The 19,710-nt window shown below is 36.9% G+C and overlaps 1 protein-coding gene across 1 annotated transcript; it reads left to right on the top strand.

Annotated features, from left to right (window-relative positions):
* The first annotated feature begins 781 nt into the window (after positions 1-781).
* On the top strand, positions 782-9,940 carry tekt3 (tektin 3). Its single transcript, XM_058405772.1, has 8 exons — positions 782-920; positions 1,250-1,819; positions 4,580-4,663; positions 5,463-5,533; positions 5,651-5,794; positions 7,197-7,419; positions 8,763-8,917; positions 9,070-9,940. The coding sequence occupies exons 2-8, from the start codon at positions 1,271-1,273 to the stop codon at positions 9,284-9,286; spliced, it is 1,443 nt and encodes a 480-aa protein (XP_058261755.1). The 5' UTR covers positions 782-920; positions 1,250-1,270; the 3' UTR covers positions 9,287-9,940.
* The last annotated feature ends 9,770 nt before the right edge of the window (positions 9,941-19,710 follow it).

Genomic DNA, 19,710 nt, shown 5'->3' with positions numbered 1-19,710 from the left:
TTTCAAATAAATGACATCTTCGACGAAGAATAGACTGATGTGGCTTTGAGACAAATGTAACGGAGGAATTTTCTAGGAGTAAACAGTAACAGAGAGCCTATTAACTGAAACCTTATCAATAATGAACGTCTAGAAGAGACAACATAATACTAACAATGGAGAAGTTCCACTTAGAATGTAGTTTTATCTAAAGTCCCATCATTAGAGACAAATAGTACCAGGAATCAGAGCCACGTAGTTAATTTGGTGTCACGTAAGTATCTTTGAAAGGACAAATTATCAGTTTAGAGCTTTATTTCTAAACATTTTCAATGAAAGAATTCATGGAAACATTTTTCTTTTTAATGGATTTCAGCAAGCCCTCCATTATAAGCAAAGTTTTCTTCCATTTCTTTCTCAGTGTCAGGAAATGTAACACTTCTTATCTATGCTGATTGCACATACGCTAAAAGACCAGGCTAGAAAAACAAGCTTCCGTAGAACATATTTAGAGTATTATATTCAATTGATTTTCTCTAAATTGCTGTAACAAAATGTCCTTTTATGACTGGAGGTCTTTCTTATCAAAACTCCCCAGTGTTGAATTTAAATCCAACTGGACACAATTGATCACTCCACCAGTTAATACACTATAGGTATAGGTATACATTTACTACTGAAACAATGATTTTCAAACAGCACGAGTTTATTCACCATGGTATCTCCAGTGACAACCGCCTGTGTGGCGGCTCGGTGAATAATCAGGTTTATTCAGTCTTCAGTCATTGAGCTGTGAGCGGCAACCAAAAGCTCACCTGTGTATTAATAATGCATTACAGCAGTCCTGTCTGTCAGATCCAGTCAGTTGTTCCACGTTGTGTAACAGTGCACAGTCACAGTGGGATCTGGGTTACGCTGAAGACACTGCAAGATTGTGACTGGTGAGGTTTTTATAATTTCTGATACAATTTGTGACTTTTTGAAGCTTTTTGAATGAATTGCACTGTAGAAAAATGTGCATGCTTGACTATGTGTTTTAATATAGAAAAAACACACACCAGGCAGTTCCATGTTTAGTGGGGACTTGAATATTTCCAGGTGATCTCTATATTAGCAATTGGGACATTTTCTTCAGTTATTCTTCAGAGTTATTCAGTTTTATTATTAAAGGAACGTCATAGATTTATTACATTTTCCAACCAACAGTAAAAACTGACTTGTCATCACAATTGTTATTTAAATATATTGCCTCATTTCATATTTAAACTAGATTCATTTTTGCCGGACAAACATGGAGTTGATTGGTTCAACACAATTGGCCACATATACACGGCCCAAGAGCAGTAACTTCTTGCCAGCCATCTCTACAACAGCATCCAGCTACAGAACCAACCAGAACTCCAACTGGAGGACTAACATGTACTTCAGGAGTGGGAGTGCTATTCCTTCCATCATCCCCATAACACAAAGAGAAAACCTGGACCTGGTTCGGGCCAAGACTATGTTCTACCCATCTAACAGGACTGCACTAACGACACGCTATACACCAGATGACTGGTACAAATCCAACCAGAGCAACTACCGAGATTCAGAATCTTCTAGGAAGAGTGCAGAGAGGCTGAGGAAGGACACGATCCGGATGATCCAGGACCGGGAACAGTGCACCCGCAGGACTCAGGAGAACACCAGCAGGATCCTGGGGGAGAGACTCAATGATATCAGCTTCTGGAGGTCTGAGCTGGGCCATGAAATTGACAACATGGTGACAGAGATAGCGGCGCTGATGGAGGTGAAACGCAGACTGGAGAGAGCGCTGGCTGAGACCGAGGGGCCACTACAGGTGTACTCTTTGTGTTTTTTTCTGAATAACAATCTCGTCAATTCCACTATAGACTATGCAGGAATTTGGTTTGGTTTGCATAGCTGGATTAGTGTTTATAATGCTTCCCTCACCACATTTGGGGTTTGGGGATTCAAATCCTGCCTCTGCCTTGTTTGCATGTTTTCCCTGAACTTTGCTAGGTTTTCTCTGAGTATTATGGTTTTCTGCTCCAATATAAAGATGTGTTGTAGGCTGATTGACATCTCTAAATTGAATGGGTGTGTGCTTTATCGTGCCCTGCAATAGCTTGACACCTCCTCCAAGGTGTCACCTGCCTTGTGCCCTGAGACCCCTGGGATAGAATCTAAGTTCTTTGCAACCCTGTGTAGGATGGATGGTGCAGAATCCTTGAGTGTAGACAAGGAATTGCACTATATTCAACCAATTTGGGTGGAGTTTAGCACATATCATATTCTGGCCCCTCTCTGCTAATGGTGAGGGTAAAATTAAATAGCAAATAATACACACCACAAGACAACCAGGTCAGCAACCATAATAGAGAGACTTCTAAAACATTCATAATTGACACAAAGCTGTAATATGGGAACATGTAGGACTACTCTTTATCAAAGCCATTGTGAGAGGGAGATCTCATCTTGTGCACAGCAATGGATATGCAACAATGAATAATTTTGCCCTGAAAATGTACCTGTATTGTATGTAGCCTTTATTAACTAGTAACTCACTCATTATGTGCTTGGAAATAAAAGTTACCAGGAAGCTGTTACTAGGTAAACATGAAACTAGATGACACAGGGAAAGCCTATGAGGGCATTCTTTATCCTCTTCATGTCACAGTGATCTGGGTGAAGATTAGAAAGCCCGGGGTAGTGTTGAGGGATCAGCTTACTTTCTTATAGCCTCTGTAGGGAACAGATACCCAAGGAGTAGGAGGATTCTTCAGACATCAACAGTTGAATACTTGTTGAAATAGGTGACCTATTAGTTCCTCAGGAGCTCTTAGTTGCACAATTGCACATGACTATAAACTGTTGAGGGAAATTACTTACATTTACATTATTTTCTGTACAGTGTCATCCAACTGAGGTTGGATTCCCTTCTGAGCCTGGTTCCTCTGATGGTTTCTTCCTCACATCATCTCAGGGAGTTTTCCCTTGCAACCATCGCCTCATGCTTGTGCAATCGGGATAAATGTTAGAGACAAATAGTAGCTTAATTTTAAACTTCATCATTTTTATTCTATGTTTCTATTTACTATATAAAGCTGCTTTGAGACAATGTCCATTGTTAAAAGCGCTATACAAATAAATTTAATTAAATTGAATAACTAGCTACTTCCTATATATCTTGCAGCACAGTTGATTTCCCTTGGCTTACTCTCTGTATCGCTGCTTGCTCAATAGATGCTAAAGTAAAGTGAGGTGTGACACTTTCTCTTATGTACACCATTTTTTCCGGTCTCTCTTTCTCTACTTATCTACACTGGGCTTCACTGGGCGTTTTTCTGCAATTTGTCTCCATGCTTCACTTGCTGTTATGTTACTAAATATATACATTAGTGTAGATCTGAGTGAAAATAACTTCTGCCTTGGTTGGTCAAATGAGGTGCATTGAATATAATATTTTGTTTACCGTACTCTTATTCTATTTCCTTTGACCCCCCCCCCCATTTTGATCATTTTCTTTAAGCTTTGTGTGTGTATGTGTGTGTGTGTGTGTGTGTACATGGTTGTTTTCTATATTCTGTTACATGTAAGCAAATAGCTCAACCTCACCATAAGCATTTTGGTGTACATGTCTCCACACCTTGAAATTTCCAATACCGTTCATTACCACAGCTTAAATTCTGACACTCTAAAAGCACTATTTTTTTAATGAAGCAGTATAAAAGCATTCAGTTTTCAGTTATTTAAACAGTTTATTTTATAATTATCAAAAATAGTCTCATACATTAGGTAACAAATAATAAATGAAGATTTAGAAATATAGGAAAAATCCTTTCACTCTTGTGCAATAATAATTTAATTCAAATCAGTTCAATTTCATTTTATTTATATAGCACTTTTAATAAGGAACACTGTAAAATTTGACCCCCAAAGATCATTACAGGTCTAGACCCGAAGTTAAACATCACAACTTCCACAACACAAAGTCCTGCTGAAAAATAAGCACCTTTAATAATAAATGCTTCTTTATATTCATTAGTATTTACATTTCTATCATTTAGCAGATGCCTTAATCCAGAGGGACTTACATTTTTATCCCATTTTATACAACTGAGCATTAAGGGCCTTGCTCAGGGGCCCACCAACAGCAGATTGGTAGACCAGGGATTTGAATTCACAAACTTCCAATCAGAAAACCATTGCCGTACCCACTAAGCTACCATAGTTTATAGCACTGTACTGTAACGATACATATTTTGTGTACATATGCATCATTACAAGCATCCCTTTCTTTGCACAATATAGACTGTGTACTGGTCTGTGCTATTTTTATACTGTATATCTGTCCTGTACTGTGTTTGTATTGTCTGTCTGTGCTGTCCTTGTCTTGCACTGTTTGCACTAGCTGCACACTGTACACTTTACATGGCTAGGTAACTTTTAGTCCTTAGCTCTGTGTTGTTTTATGTAGCACCAGGGTCCTGTTTCATTTCACTATGTACTGCGTCAGCTATATATGGTTGAAATGACGATAAAAGCTTCTTGATTTGACTTAATGGTGGAGCGGTGAACTTTTTTTCTTTTTTTGAAGGTGTCCCAGGAATGCTTGTTTCATCGAGAGAAGAGGATGTCCATTGACCTGGTACACGATGACGTGGAAAAAGACCTGATCAAGGTGCAGTGCTCCTTTTTATCTTTTAAACTTAAAGATGATAATGATGGTAGTAGAATTAATACCCAGTCTTTGGACAATAATGCTAATCGCTTTAGCTAATCGCTAAGGTCTCTAACTGTCATCTTAGTTGTTTCTAAAGTAATAAATGATTTCACACCTTCTTATCTTCTGACTGTTTATCATAACATGTTTCATTTTGTAGTCTGATGCCAATTTTAGCGTTGAGTTTATGATATATTGTAATGTACACCGTAAACAGTCATGTAAACAGATTTCAGTCATTATGCTCCAAACATCTAAAACCTTTAACCTATAGAAATTTGACAAATTATTTATTATTTTTAAAAAGCATTTGAAGGCACATCATTTTAAGTTAACTTATAAATATAATAATAAATATATAAAATAATAATGAATATATTTTGGGGTTTTTTCTCGTTATTTTCTATTATGTATTTTATTATTTATATAATTATCAACAATTTGCACTTTTACTTTTTTGTTGATTCTTACTATTTTTGATTTTAATTTAGTTTTTGTTTGGAAGCACTGTCAGCTGCATTTAATGATTTTATGTTTGTAAAGTTTATTTATAATAATAATAATAATAATAATAATAATAATAATAATAATAATAATAATAATTCAATTTTAATTTAATTTTGTAATATTTCTAAGAAATATAAATATGATTATAAATATGTATATAAATATGTTTTAGAAGTTAAAAATTTGCTTGGATTGAATTAAGATAGATCTTCCTGTAAATTGCTTTGCTTTATATTCTTCTCTCATTCAGGAAGTGGAGGTGATAAAGTCATGTCAGGAGAGAATGAGGAGGAACTTGGACAAAGTCATTGCACAGCTGGCGTGAGTTTCAATTTTTCAGCAAGAATTTTTGGCTCTGAAAAACTCAAACATTGAAGAAATAACAAATAGGGAATTTTGTGTGTGTGTGTGTGTGTGTGTGTGCTTCTACTTTTTTAGATCAAACCGATCAGTGCAGCATGAACTGGAGAGAGATTTAAACGATAAAGTCACAGCTCAGCGTATAGACGACCGATGTCATCAGCTGCGCAACACCTCGGACGGCATCAGCTACTACAGAGGCATCGAGCGCCTTGACCCTTCGTGAGTTTCTCAGAGAGATCATCCTCATGGAGAGGTCTATATTTGAACACCACACACACATTCATCCAGGACAGGATGATCACTTATCCCAAGGACTATCTTTTAAGCTATTCTCTAGTTTTCACTTTTGATCTTAATTGAAAATTACAAAAAAATCAGTAGAAACACTTGATCTGTTATAGAACAAGAACTCACTTAAAAGTAAAATAATACATTTAAAAAAATCACTAAATATCACCTCAGTAGGAAAGAAAGAAAGAAAGAAAGAAAGAAAGAAAGAAAGAAAGAAAGAAAGAAAGAAAGAAAGAAAGAAAGAAGAACCCTTTTATTAGAGTGTACAAATTCCCTATAGAAATAATAATGTACTGGAATGAGTACGTTAATATAAACTTAGTGATTTGACATTCAGGCAGAAATTCTCCCAGAGCTGCTGTTCTAATATAAGATAAGATAAAATAAAACAAAATAAGATAAGATAGAACTGACATACACCATATTTTAGCAGTAGTTGTGGCTATCTGCCAAGAATTTGTATGTTCAGGTTTACACTGCATAAAGATAGGGCCAGTGCGAGAAAAAAAAAATGCATCTCGCAATAGTGTTTTAAATCAGAGATGCAAAACATCTCTCCTCAAAAGTAATATAAAGTAAAGATGAAGAAAAGTGCTAGGAGCAAGAACAACTCAGATGTGTGTAGAAACACAGAAGAACTGGATATAAGTTCGAAGTTCAATCTGCAAGTAATATGCAGGTATAATATAATAATGTTGCCTGAATTGAGTAACTGCTTTAAAATCAATGTTTAATATCATTTGGATGTTGAATGTAGAAACAGAAATGACTTCAGGACTGAACATTGTGTAGAATGCTGACTGCTGCTGACTGAACCCATAATATACTGAAAACACACAATATGCCTGCAAATTTGTTTAATCAATCACCAATGTAAATTAATATGGGTTAAAATTCTCAGTAGGCAATAATAATATTAGATAAATGTTAGAAAGGTAGCTAAAATTTGCAAGATACATCCACTGTTTTCAAAGTGGTCCAAACACCAAAAGAAACAACATTTTTCAATATTTTCCTAAGAACATTGCCACTTTGAGGAAAAAATACACAATATTCATCATGGCAGACATAATCTAGATGTCCATATGGTTCTAGATCTCAACTATTTAGCTACTTTTTTATTTAATGGAATAAAATAATGCTCTTTTGCTTTGGTGCTAAGTTATTAATTAATTAATGTATTTATTATTATTATTATTATTATTATTATTATTATTATTATTATTATTATTATTATTATTATTATCGTTGTTGTTGTTGTTCTTTTTGTTGCTTATTATTATTATTATTATTATTATTATTATTGCTTATTTTTTTAATATGAGAGCAGTCTGAGCTTGCCTGACACATGGTCAAAGTTCACCGACGACAACATCCTGCACTCTCAGAGTGAACGTGCAGCGTCACACAAGCTCCGTGATGAGACCGAGGTGCTGCTTAACACCACCTCCAACGAGATGTGGAACCAGTTCAATAATGTTAACGTAGCCTTCACCAACCGCATCTCTGAAATGGCGGATACCAAGAACAGCCTGCAGGCTCACTTGGCTAAGGTGAGGGCCACGACACATCGCTCACATCTCGGACCTCGTGTAAACACGGGCATGATAAAAGACCCTAAAGCATGGAGAAGTTGCCAGACGACAATCACAATCTTTTGTGGTCTTTTTTGAAATCAGTGATGTTTGCATGTGTTAGTACTAAAGCATTCCTTTGAAGGATTCATACAACAGCCTGTGGTTAACTCTGCTCTATGATTTGTGATATTGTTATTCGTTTTCAGAAGCAAATCTTTAATCATCCAGGATCAGTTTAAACGACGATAATAAAAACCAGACGCAGTGTTGACATATTTTATGTGCAGCTGTTTTAAGTGGTGCTAACATAGCCGTAACAAGGGAATTCCTTCCATATCTTATCTTGAGATTATGATGATTTACAGACTACAACCCTATGTCCTATACATGCACTTATTCCTCTTTGCAGGTTTCTCAATTCTCAAAATTCCTCAGCAACCACATTTCATGACTGTATCAGTATGAACCAGCCAAAATTATTTTACACAGCCCGGCATTTAAATGGACCAAATTGTGTTTTAGGCTAAATAGAGAAATTGGTGTGTCTGGACTGATTGCACCATGTGTCTGGGATAAGCTCAGTAAAGAAAAACCATTAAACACTGTGCACTATTGTGTAGCAGGGTAACTGAAGGTCACAGTAAATTTATTGACAGCTCTAGCTCTTATCAGAGGCTTAAGGTAGCTAATAAAGCACCATCACCTACAGTGTGTCAGTGTGCTCAGTGGAGTGGATAAGTTGGATGTCTAACGTGACCCGCATGAGGTAGAACCATGGAGTGTCTGCTTTCTGAGACTAATGCGCACAATATGCAACCTGTATGAAGAACGTGTCCATCAAATATTTCTGTCCACGTAGATATTTGTCCTTTTGGTTTCAAATAAATTCCCATCTATATCAACAGCACTTCAAAAATATCCACAAGAACATGACTGAACATGAAAATGCCAAAACAAGCAGGTCAGTCCATTGCCTGGTATCATGCACAGACTCTTTCATACTAAAGGTATTTTATTGTGAAGAGATAACATGGTGGACAGGATGAAACAAACATGGATTGGTAGCATTACTGTCAATATTTCTAGCCCCTGACCAGCTGTTAATCACTAACCTAGAGAGAACAAATTCATAGCACCATGTGAAGACCAAATACCACACCGATGAAATACCACAACTTATATATAACTTTAATAATTTTTACCTACATTTAGGGATTTCCAAACTTTGCAACCTTCTAGTCACTAGATCAAGAACAGCAGGATTGAATGTTATCTTTAAACAGTCCACATCTCCACAACATCTCCTCTCTTTTCCTCAGACCCTCCAGGAGATCTACCAGACTGAAATGCTCATTGACACCTTGAAAAGGGCGATTCGTGATAAGGAGAACCCTCTCAAAGTGGCTCAGACCCGTCTGGAGGAAAGAACCCGCAGACCTAATGTGGAACTCTGCAGAGACAACCCATTTCACAGGTGCAATGTTGAAGAACCTATCAAAAAATCAGAGATATGCAAGGAACAAATCTGACATTATATGTTTTACTATTTGCAAAAAATCTGTATACTTGCCTGGAAATTATTGTAGCATAGAATATTTTCACTTCTTTCCCCATCATCTTTCTCAGGTTGGTGACTGAAGTGAGGGAGATCGAGGATACAATTCATAGTCTGAGGGAACGACTGATGGAGGCCGAAAACACTTTGCAGAACCTGGTGAAGACCAAAGTGGCTCTGGAGCATGACCTCTCCATCAAGGCTAACTCACTCTTCCTGGATCAAGAGAAATGCATGAGTATGAGGAAGAGCTTTCCCAGCACCCCACGCCTTGTGGGATATACTTAGAGTCCTGGCTTCTTGTCAGGTTAAAACAGCTTCAGTTTTCTTTAACCAAGATTTTCAGTTTATTATGGGAAATCCTTCATTAGCTAATGGCTAATGAAATGAAATGACTGTAATAAACACTTTCTTAAAGTACTCCTTTAGTGAAATACTCCAATTTGTGACTTTAATTTAATATATTTGTTTTAAGTTTAAAATGATTTTACATATAAATGATAAATATTTCTGGTTAGGCACATTAACTGAAGTCACCATCACCAATCAATAGCCATCTTTCAATCCAGCATTCAATTTTATCATCTATCAATTTTTCAGTTGTAGAAGTCAAAGTTTAAACTTATTTTAGCACTTCACGTCCAAAGAGCTGAATACGAGTATGTCCAATATCCAAGTGGATGGATATCAAAGAGATGGAGAATAAAATTGGTGCTAATCCTCATGTGTTGTCCTGATGTTAGAAACAAAAGCCCAAATAGCAAAATAACTGGACCCTCAGCTTGATCATTAGAAGTTGTACTAGAAGTATTAACATACTTCATGCTAATATTTTATTGGTTCCTCATACCATAAAAACTAGCTAGTTTATTAGCAACACATACTTAAACAAAATGTACGAGTTTGTTATTAAGGACTTCATTCTTTCTATTAAAAGCTGTTTACGCCCTGTGAGTGTCTTGTCATTTCCTCAGTGTGAACTAAACACGAAGAGAAGATGTTCTCAAACATCGTCAGATAAACAGATGTTTCAGTGGACACGTGTTTGAGGAGGTGCCGTGCAATCAAAAACACATGCTAGGTTTGACACACCCACTTACGACTTCATAGTCAGGGAAATTTGTGCTCAAAACATTACCAGATGACATCACTGATTTGCTGATTTGCATATTCAGTGAATTGTTTGAACATGAAAAGGTTCTGCAAGAAGAAGGACTATACAGACTCTTAATTAAATTTTATTATTATTTTTTTATCAGATGAGAAGAGAGTTTCATCAGAATAGAAAAGAACAGAAGATATTTTTGGTCATTGGTTAGTAAAAAACAATGGTGATCAATGATTAATTGATGGAAACAGTCATGACTGGGGATTAGTCATTGGGAAAACCAATGATGTATGATGAGTTAAGAAAAACAGTGATCTGTGATTGGTTGCTGGGAACAATGGTGATTTGTCTTTAGGAAAAATGTAATTAGTGATCAGTCATTAGAAACATTGTTGACTGATGATTGGCTGTTGGGAACAGTGGTGATTGGTCTTTAGGAAAATTTGTGATCAGTGATTGGTCGTTACAAAACAATAGTGATTAGTGTTTGGTAATTGGGAAGGTTAGATATCAGTGTTTAGTTGATGGGAACAGTACTGATTGAGAATTGGTTGTTGGGAACAACAGTGATGAATGATTAGTCATTGGGAACAGTGGTGATGGTAATCGGTTGTTGGGAAAAACAGTGATAAGTGATTATCTATCGGGAAAAATGGTGATCAATGATTGGCATTTGGAAACAATGGTGATTAGTTGTTAGGAAAAATAGTGAGCAGTTTTTCAGTTGTGATTGGGTTTGCCCAAGTGCAGCTCAATCAGGATTTGTACACTTGCTGTGAGTGCTGAAAATCTATTCTTTTGACCAGTGATGTGAGCTGGAGAGCTATATTAAGAACATGGTTTTCTAAATAAATTTGCTAAAGGGGTATATAAAATTCACCAAATCTGACTGCAACAATCTACAAATATTTTGTGGAAATTACATGCAATATATTGTGACTAGCAACACAATCTTTTATCTTAGTCATGGCATTTTAATTGCAACATGCTTTTCAAAGAAGCAGTAAAACAGCTTCCGAGTTACACCTAAATTTACACAAGACTCTTATTTGTGTTAGTATTTCACTTCAAAGCAAAAAATAAGAACTGAACAAAATCGAAGCATCAAATGAACTCTCAGAATTCCATCGAAAGAAACTTTCATTAGGTGACACCCATAGAAGAGATGTTTGAAGAGATAAAATCTCCTCTAAACTGTCTCCATCTCCTCCCAGTTCTGACCTTTGAGTTCAAGCTGAACTTGCTCAATACAAATAAGACTCATTGTTTGCCACATAAAACTGACTCTCTGTGCATCTCGCCACTTTTACAATGAAGGGCTTGGTCTTGATCTCAAACTTCAAGAGCTTTTCTCTGACAAGGGCAATCAATTCGGTGAACAATTGTAGCTGAATTGTTCAGAAACTTGCATGTTTCATATGTTTACTTTCTGAGTCACTTGCATACTTTTCACGTGTACACAGTGGTTCGAGTGGCTGCTACAACAGAAGACTCATAGCAGGAAAATGTTATATTGAGTTGTGAGTCTGCGATTGAAAATCTGTTTCTAGCTGTGCATGAAATTTAAGATGTTCATGTCTACATTTCCATGAGCTGCTCTCACAGAGAGCTGGATCAGGATAAAGAGCTTACTGAATATGGGCGGATGAATGGAAGGATTTACATGATGAAACTGGTGAAAATCATAAGCGAGAAACTCAAAGCTTCATATTTTCTACAACACTTGCAGGAACACAGTCTTGAGCAATAAAACATGACTTGCTTTTATTTTATATACTTCTTAAGCAGCCTATTATGTCTCACGGTAGAGACGTAAAATATACGTCAAGCGATTACTCAATAATACAAGTGATAATGAAGATAATGAGAGAACAAAGAAGATGGGTCTTTGTTCATTTTTCCTGACCACAGCCTGCCTCCATCTCTCTGCTATCTCTCCATCCCACAGCAGCACATTCCAGACTTGCACTGCCTCTGCTCTCGCATCACATGTTCTACACGTCAAACCCTCTCACCACTTCATGATTAGCCGTGCTGAGAGACGCATAGTAAGACCTCGCTACCATTAGAGTAAACATGGCCGTGTTTTTTTACGCGGAGATGGGCACGTGAGTTTCTGTCTCCTGCAAAACATATAATGAAGTGAACACAAATAGTTGGCCTTCGCCCTCTGCTCTCGACCCCCGGTCGCCTCTGGAATCCTCCCTGCAGTCTTCACATATCCACAGTTTATTTTTAACAGAGCTTGAGCCTGTTAGATATACAGCAAAACTCCGAATGACATTGTGACATGGATGAAATGAAGTGAAAATCCAAATCTCTGGTCAGACATTCTGGCGCTAATTTGTTGCCTGAAGCTGTATCATTCCTTATTGCTTGACATCACAATCAGCCACTGCTAACACAGTTAGAGTGAAGGGAAAAGAATTTCACCAGTCTCCAACATATGGGCTAAAAAATAGATTTTTTTGACAAGAGTTTTTTCTTTTGCTCTTGACCGTCTATTATCTTTGACAGTCTGGAGGGGAAATACTTTAGCACATGGTCAGCGACATCGCCCCATTGAGTCACTGATTTCCTCCAGAAGTGTATCCATCCATCTTAACCTTTGTTAAACTCAAATGTGACTTGAAACATTTCATAGCCGAAAAGGATCATGGAATCGTTTACATGACTTCAGTGAAATGTAAGAGGAGGGTGTAACTGATAAAAATAGCAAAATTAAATAATGACCTCAGATGACTAACAGGACATTTGACTGGCTTTATATTTTCATATTTGGACATGATTAAGCCTGTGGGCAGGAAATGTTTCTAACAAGCCGGATAGTGGAAGAAATATATGTGAGTAACTTTATCAATGAAAAAATGTATGTATTACAGCATAAATGTGTCATAATTTTCTTTTAACATATTTGTCACACACCTGGTCACACACCCTGCTATGCAGAGCTGTCTATTAGCACAATTTGTTTTATATTAATTCACAACATTTTCATATAGCACTTCTGCCTTATCTGAGCCCATCCCCTTTCCCCCATCCCCCATCTCTCTCTACAATCTAATAAAGTCCTGAGGAAAGAAACTGCAAATAAAAACAGCTAACGCTAACAATGCACAGGTGGGTACTGTTTCTCATTACCACTCTGAGGTGTGTCACACTAATCCTCACAACGGTTATATGAAAGTATTTCAATACACCACAGACAATTTTCCACACCTAATGGTATCCGCTGGATTAAATCTCAGTTCTGCTTTGTGCTTTTTTTGTTCTTCTTGGCACAGTTCTTCTTCCCTATCAAGATCTTGCCCAGTTAGCAAAGTTATAAGACTGCAATTAAAATCTGTTCCTAGCACTGGCTGACTGGCTTTCTCTTGCATTAACACGATTAAAAAATACAATATATGATGCCAAAGAAACATTTGCATTACAGGCACTGGCTTCATTCGCTGGATTCATTCTGCATCATCACAATAGAATTAGTTAATTAGCCAACTTGCATAGAAAATTTCACAAAAACCCCCTAGACCATGCGTCAAGTGTCTTCCTCAAAGTGGTAGTAGTTCCTCAAAATGTACTTATCATTAAAAGGGCGGTGTCTCTGTATGTTAAAACTCTCACTTCTAAGGTAACATCTGTATCATTGGTTACATTTTAATAGTGTGTGAATTTGATAATAGCGATCATTGACTTCATGATGAAGATCTTTTTAATTCATTTTTCTATTTCTATCACTATGTCACATGTTAAACACAATACAGCCTACTACCCACATAGCAGATGGGTCTGGGTCAGATCTGGCATTAAGCCGGCACTGCTGGCTGAGTTCTGGCATGGCAAGTGGTATGTCAACCAGATGTGGACCAGGTCTGGCAGTGATGGCACTGTTTATATGATGGCAGATCAGATGGCAGATGTGGCCCAGTTATGGTTTGGTTTATGTGGTGTGGCCCAGTGCTGGCCCTGTGCTGGCCCACGTCTGGCCCGCCTCTGGCAAACCATACATGGGACACCAAAGGTCTTTGTGGTATGAGGGCCGAGTGTAAGTGCATTGTGTGGGCCAGATCTGGGCCAGACCTATTTTACTATCTGGGTAATGGATCTTAATCATAAATCACAATTATTATTCTATTTATTATTCAGTTCTTTTGTTAATGAATGGATTTTTCCAGAGACCAAAAAATGGAATTTGCATCTGTTTTGTTGTTTCCATATTAAATATTGGATGTCTTTGTCATGTTTCACTTCACAGTGGTGGTTAATATGAAGTTCATATAAAAGTAGACACATAGGGTTTTAAGAATTTGTAGTTTTTCATAAGGATTTCTGTTTTTACCTAGCCTAATAGGAGAACTATTTTCAAAGAAAACAAAAAAATGGTTAGTTTTGTTAAACATTTCTATCTTCAAAGTAAATGGTGATATCAAACCTATTTTTGTTCTCTGAGTGTTTGTTCATAAGCAAATAAAATTTGAAGACATTTTCTACAACCACCAAAATTATGTGTAAGGTTATCCAACAGAAGGAAAAACACACATCTCACACTGAAAGCCAACAAAGTCCTGGCTTATTTGCAGCAAAAATAATAATAATAGACTAAAAATGTCTGACAAATCGATTTTCATCGTGTCGGCAGAATGGAACGCAAGTGTACTGGTAAAACGATATTAATCCACACTTCTGGACATGGAGGATCAAGAATAAAAAAACAACTACTGTTCAATAATAACTGCAGTAATATTATCTTACACATTTGAAATAATCATCATAATATATGAATTTGGATTACACACACTGAGGCAGTCAGTTGAATTTATCTTACAAAGGGTTTAAAGGGACCCAAAGAGTTTGATAACCCTTGCATTATACTGTACATTAGGACAAAAGAAAACAGAATGACCCATGCAGCTCATGACAGTTCAAAACCTTGGCCTCATAAGCACAAGACAGCTGTAGTTTATAAAACAGGAAGTCTGAAGCAGCACTGATAAGAAGCTACAACGGCAGGCTGTCCATCATCCTAACAGCAGCTAAGCAAACTTTCACTAAATTAAAAACAGCAGGAACTCCGACTGCGCCCCTACTTTATCCTGCAATCTCAGTCATACTGTATGTATGTGGAATGGAAATTCATTCAAATAGACACGTTGTGCATTGTTGCTACAGATAAGTGACAGTTTTCAGTTGAGGGGATTGTACTTAAACGATAAAGCTGAAAGTTTTGGCATTTGTCTGAGAGAGGTGACCACGGTAGAACAATAAGTAAGAGGGCAGTTCTGTCATGGAAAAGCCATCATGTGATCACACACATCTGAGGAAATATCACGTAGTTATTTCATTTGATTCCGCTTTTGTTTTAAGTCAGAGAGCGCCGTGTCCATGTCTGATGTCTTTCTTCTGCTGAATCACAGTCTAAGATGATTCAAGGGGTTTTTATACCCTCCTTCTGTGTTTATTTATAGCTCCTTCTCCAGGGAAACCACAGGAAATATGATGCACTGCTCAGGAATGGAAAGCTTAGTGGACCAAATACTATTACTCATTACCATCATGTGTTTCATGGGTGTTTACAGGGTGTGAATGATCATTTGTAAGTGAATTTTATTTAAAATTTTGAGTTTTGAGTGAGTTTTATTTAAAAAAAAAAAATCTCAAGTCATTAAAGCCTAAAGAGGGAGTGTTTCTGAGAAATGGTTTGAACTCAACTTCTCAAAACTAAAATATTTCACCAGCTATTTAAAGAAATTCACATGAACCACAGTTTGAACACTAACACAATCCTTGAGCCTTGATTTTTTATTTTTATAGTAATTTTAAAATAAAAATGAAAAATTTGTTTGGAAGTAAATCCTATCCAAAGAACAATCCCTAACTGGAATAACCTACAATAAAATGTTTGCCCTGTCAGCATCATCAGCATGTTTTTTTGACAGTAGTAATCTGCTTAAGAGTTAAAGGCACCAAACCCACTATGAAAAAATGTGTGCTGATCAGTGGCACTGGATGCCTCTGCAAGGAAGTTAGCACACAGAAGTAAATTGATTATATAACAAGATGACAATCTGAAACCAACATTCAAATCGTGATATGATTAAAGGAATACAAACTCAATGTTTTGTAAATCGCCATCTCAGTTTCCGGATTTTAACCTGGGGTCTAAATGTAAGAGGTCAACATGCATGAACATTTCTGCATGGAAATGTGAGCCTTCAACCTCTTTACAGAAAGAGGCTCGGTAATGTTATTCTTTTTTATAAGGGAACAATTGACGAAATATTGATCGCGTGGGTGCCAAAACTTTTGAAATCATCATTTTTCAGACGGGAAAAAAATGCTACTAAATAATAAGAATTAATGTTTGGGAAAGTATTAGAAAGTTAAATTACTTTTAATTAATTTTACAGCATCTTTCAAATATTTTAACTTTAAATATCTCTAATTGCATGTGTTCTTTGTTAAATAGATCAATTTCTGCACGCAATTTCTATTAAAAGCAAACATTCCCAATTCGCATGTAAAATACGGATCAAAGCATAGCACACTGTTTTGCAGTTCTGACGAGTGCAGTGAAAGTGATGAGTGTTTGGTGTGTGAGGCCTGTGTGTACTCTACAAGCGTAATGAAAATATGCTGACAGGCATGAGGATGCACATTGAGGCAACAGGAAAAGAGCAAACACAAGCAATCAGACGGCTTACATTCGTTCTATGTAAGCCCACTTTACACGTTCACAAAGAACACGGCGGGATAACGAGTAGTTTCATGCTAATCTTTATTTAGAAAGATCACGTTATTCTATTATTTGTACAGATCAATTACATACAGCACATGGGATAAAAAAATTAGACAAAGTTTGCAGGATTAAGAACATTAAGCTGAAGGAATACTTAGTATGGCTTATCTGAGAAGCTTCCAAGTAGAACCTCTTTAGGAGGCCAAGAAACCTTAATGTAATAAATCATTTAAAAAATCAAATCACCATCACACTCATATGTCCTTGATTAAAATCCTGTTCCACATTTTGTCCACCTTTGCTCTTATACTATGCTCCACTCATCTCTTCTGTGAAGGCTTTTCAAAGGATGTTAGAGCATGGATGTGGGGATTTGTGATCATTCAGCTACGAGAGCATTAGTGAGATCAGACACTGTCTGGGACACTATCACATGGGATGGTGAGGAGGTCTGGGGTGCAGTTAGTTTTCCAGTTCATCCCAAAGGTATTCAGTGGGGTTGAGTCAGGTCTGTGTGCAGGATGCTCGAGGTGTTCAACTCTAACCTTCACCTCCACATCGTGTCTTGATGGAGATGGCTTTGTGCACAGGAACACTGTCATGGTGTAAAAGGTTCAGGCCTCTTAGTTCCAGTGAAGGGAAACTGTAATGCTTTGGCACACAAAGACATTCTTTATGACTGTGCGGAACCTTTTAGAATAAACATGCTGAACATCATAAAGACGTTTGGAAACGATTTATAAAGCTAAGGATCTGTAAATATTCAACTAAGAGGCCTTTTGCATTCTTTATATTGTAGTGTCATTGATCAGTTGATTTTGTACTGTACATTTTGTAGCTACAGTACATGCTTGAAAATAAAAGTTTCTGTCAAAATATCTAAGTCTCTTTTAAGTCTAAGTCTTTTACTGTAGGCTTTTTCTGTGTGAAAGGAGAAATTAGGGTTTATTTCAGTAATTTCTGGGCTTCTACCAGTGCCCCCCCCCCAAAAAAAAAAAAAAAAAAACTCAGTTAAAAAGTAATAATAAATCTTGCTGAATTCTTGATTCTGATTGGTCAGAAGCTGATGCATTTTCTATAACAGCAGCTCTGACAATAATTCTGACTGCAAGGCAAATCAGCCATTATGTAATCTATTTAGTATCCCAAGAGCCCTGAAGAACCCAAAGAGTGTATAGTTAGGTTTTCACAGTTAAATCACAGATTCGTCACACAGTTCACAGTGATCAGTGATCAGAGTTCAGCCGGTTTATCCCATTGTTATTCCTTGTTCTGGGTGAGGGTTGATGACTAAGCTGGTTAATTAACAAACTAAATTGCTACTGGGGATTGATATGAGTAATATAGTGCATGTACTGAATAGAAGGTGACATCTGTGTTGTTATTTGTCAACAAATGTGGGTGGAATTGTTTAATTAATAAAGGCAACGTGCAAACTGAAAGAAGAAAGTGTTGTTTTTATAGGCAAATGTTTATTATTTACTCAGAAAAATTCTCTAATATGTGCTTATTGGATAATGTGATCAGGATAAATCATAGAAATATTATGCTGCTAGTAATTTTTAAATGCATACAGTGACTTGGTTTCCATCCTCAAAGTAATTTAGGAGATTAGTTTTATGAGTATTCCAGAAAAACAAGTAAACCAGCAGTGTAATGAGGTGTGAACTTGAAGAGTTTCAGCGACCACACACACGGATCACACCAAGCGTCAGGGTTTACTGGTGTTGGGGAATTTCGGCTTGGTGTGGTGTGGGCTTAATGTTCGCTTCGTAACACATGCTGTAAATCCTCAATGATAAGCTCTTGTTGTTCCTCTGCTGTGATGACAAGAGAACATGTTTCTACATGATAAACCACACATGATAAACAAACGCATTGATATCACAGATACTGTGTGAGAGGTCTTTTCTGGATTTCTACTCCCAGCAATATTGAACCGTGTTGAATTCTTGATTCTGATTGGTCAGAAAGTGTTGACTGATGCATTTTTACAACATCAGCTCTGACAATAGTTCTGGCAAATACATTATCACTTCTATAGCGTCAGCTTACACAGGTATTATAGCACATGGCCCACATGATCACATTTATAAAACAATCACTGTTGCAGGACACTGGAGTTTATGCTTTGCGGTTTGGCATCAACATGACAAGCTACATTTTTTTCTGGCTTATTAATTTCAACAGACTGGAAAGGGATGGTTGATGATGTTCATAAGTGATAACAGGAACTGTGGATGTTCCACAACATTGCACATCACTACAAACAGATACAAAACAGAACAGAAAGTATTATTTAATTCTTTATCCATCTAGCCAGCTATTTTCTGTGTTGCGTGTCTCACATAGGGTCATACAGAGCCTGCAAACTATCCTAGGGGAGTAAGGGCAAGGGGGAGGGGGGGTCTGGTCAGGGGACACCATGGATGGGAAGAATCACACACACACAAACACTAGACATGTTATAGATGCTAGTCTCTAAACGAAAACATGTCTTTGAACTGAGGGAGAAAACCAGAACACTCGAAGGGAACCTCCAAAGCACAGGGAGAACATGCAAATTCCATGATCCTCCAACCCCAGAGGTACAAGAGAATCATGCTAACCACTAACCCACCATACCTCCAGGTAGGTCTTTATTTAAAATTTAGAAATAGTAATCATTGTAGGTATGAAAAGAAGAAAATATTTTGTTGTTGGAAAATAATTAACTTTATAGTGATATAAGTAATTCTGCTTTCCCACCACCACACTGTTGATTACTTTTGTATACCAGCTCCGTCATTCCTTCCATACATCAGTGCAATTCAAAAGATCTGTTTCAGAGTAAAAGCTGAATTGTTAAGACAGTGCAAAACATTTTCACTC

Source organism: Hemibagrus wyckioides, linkage group LG13 (genome assembly GCF_019097595.1).
Source record: "Hemibagrus wyckioides isolate EC202008001 linkage group LG13, SWU_Hwy_1.0, whole genome shotgun sequence".
Classification (NCBI taxonomy): Eukaryota; Metazoa; Chordata; class Actinopteri; order Siluriformes; family Bagridae; genus Hemibagrus; species Hemibagrus wyckioides.
The sequence above is the reverse complement of the archived record's forward strand: the minus strand, read 5'-3'. Positions and strand labels throughout refer to the sequence as shown.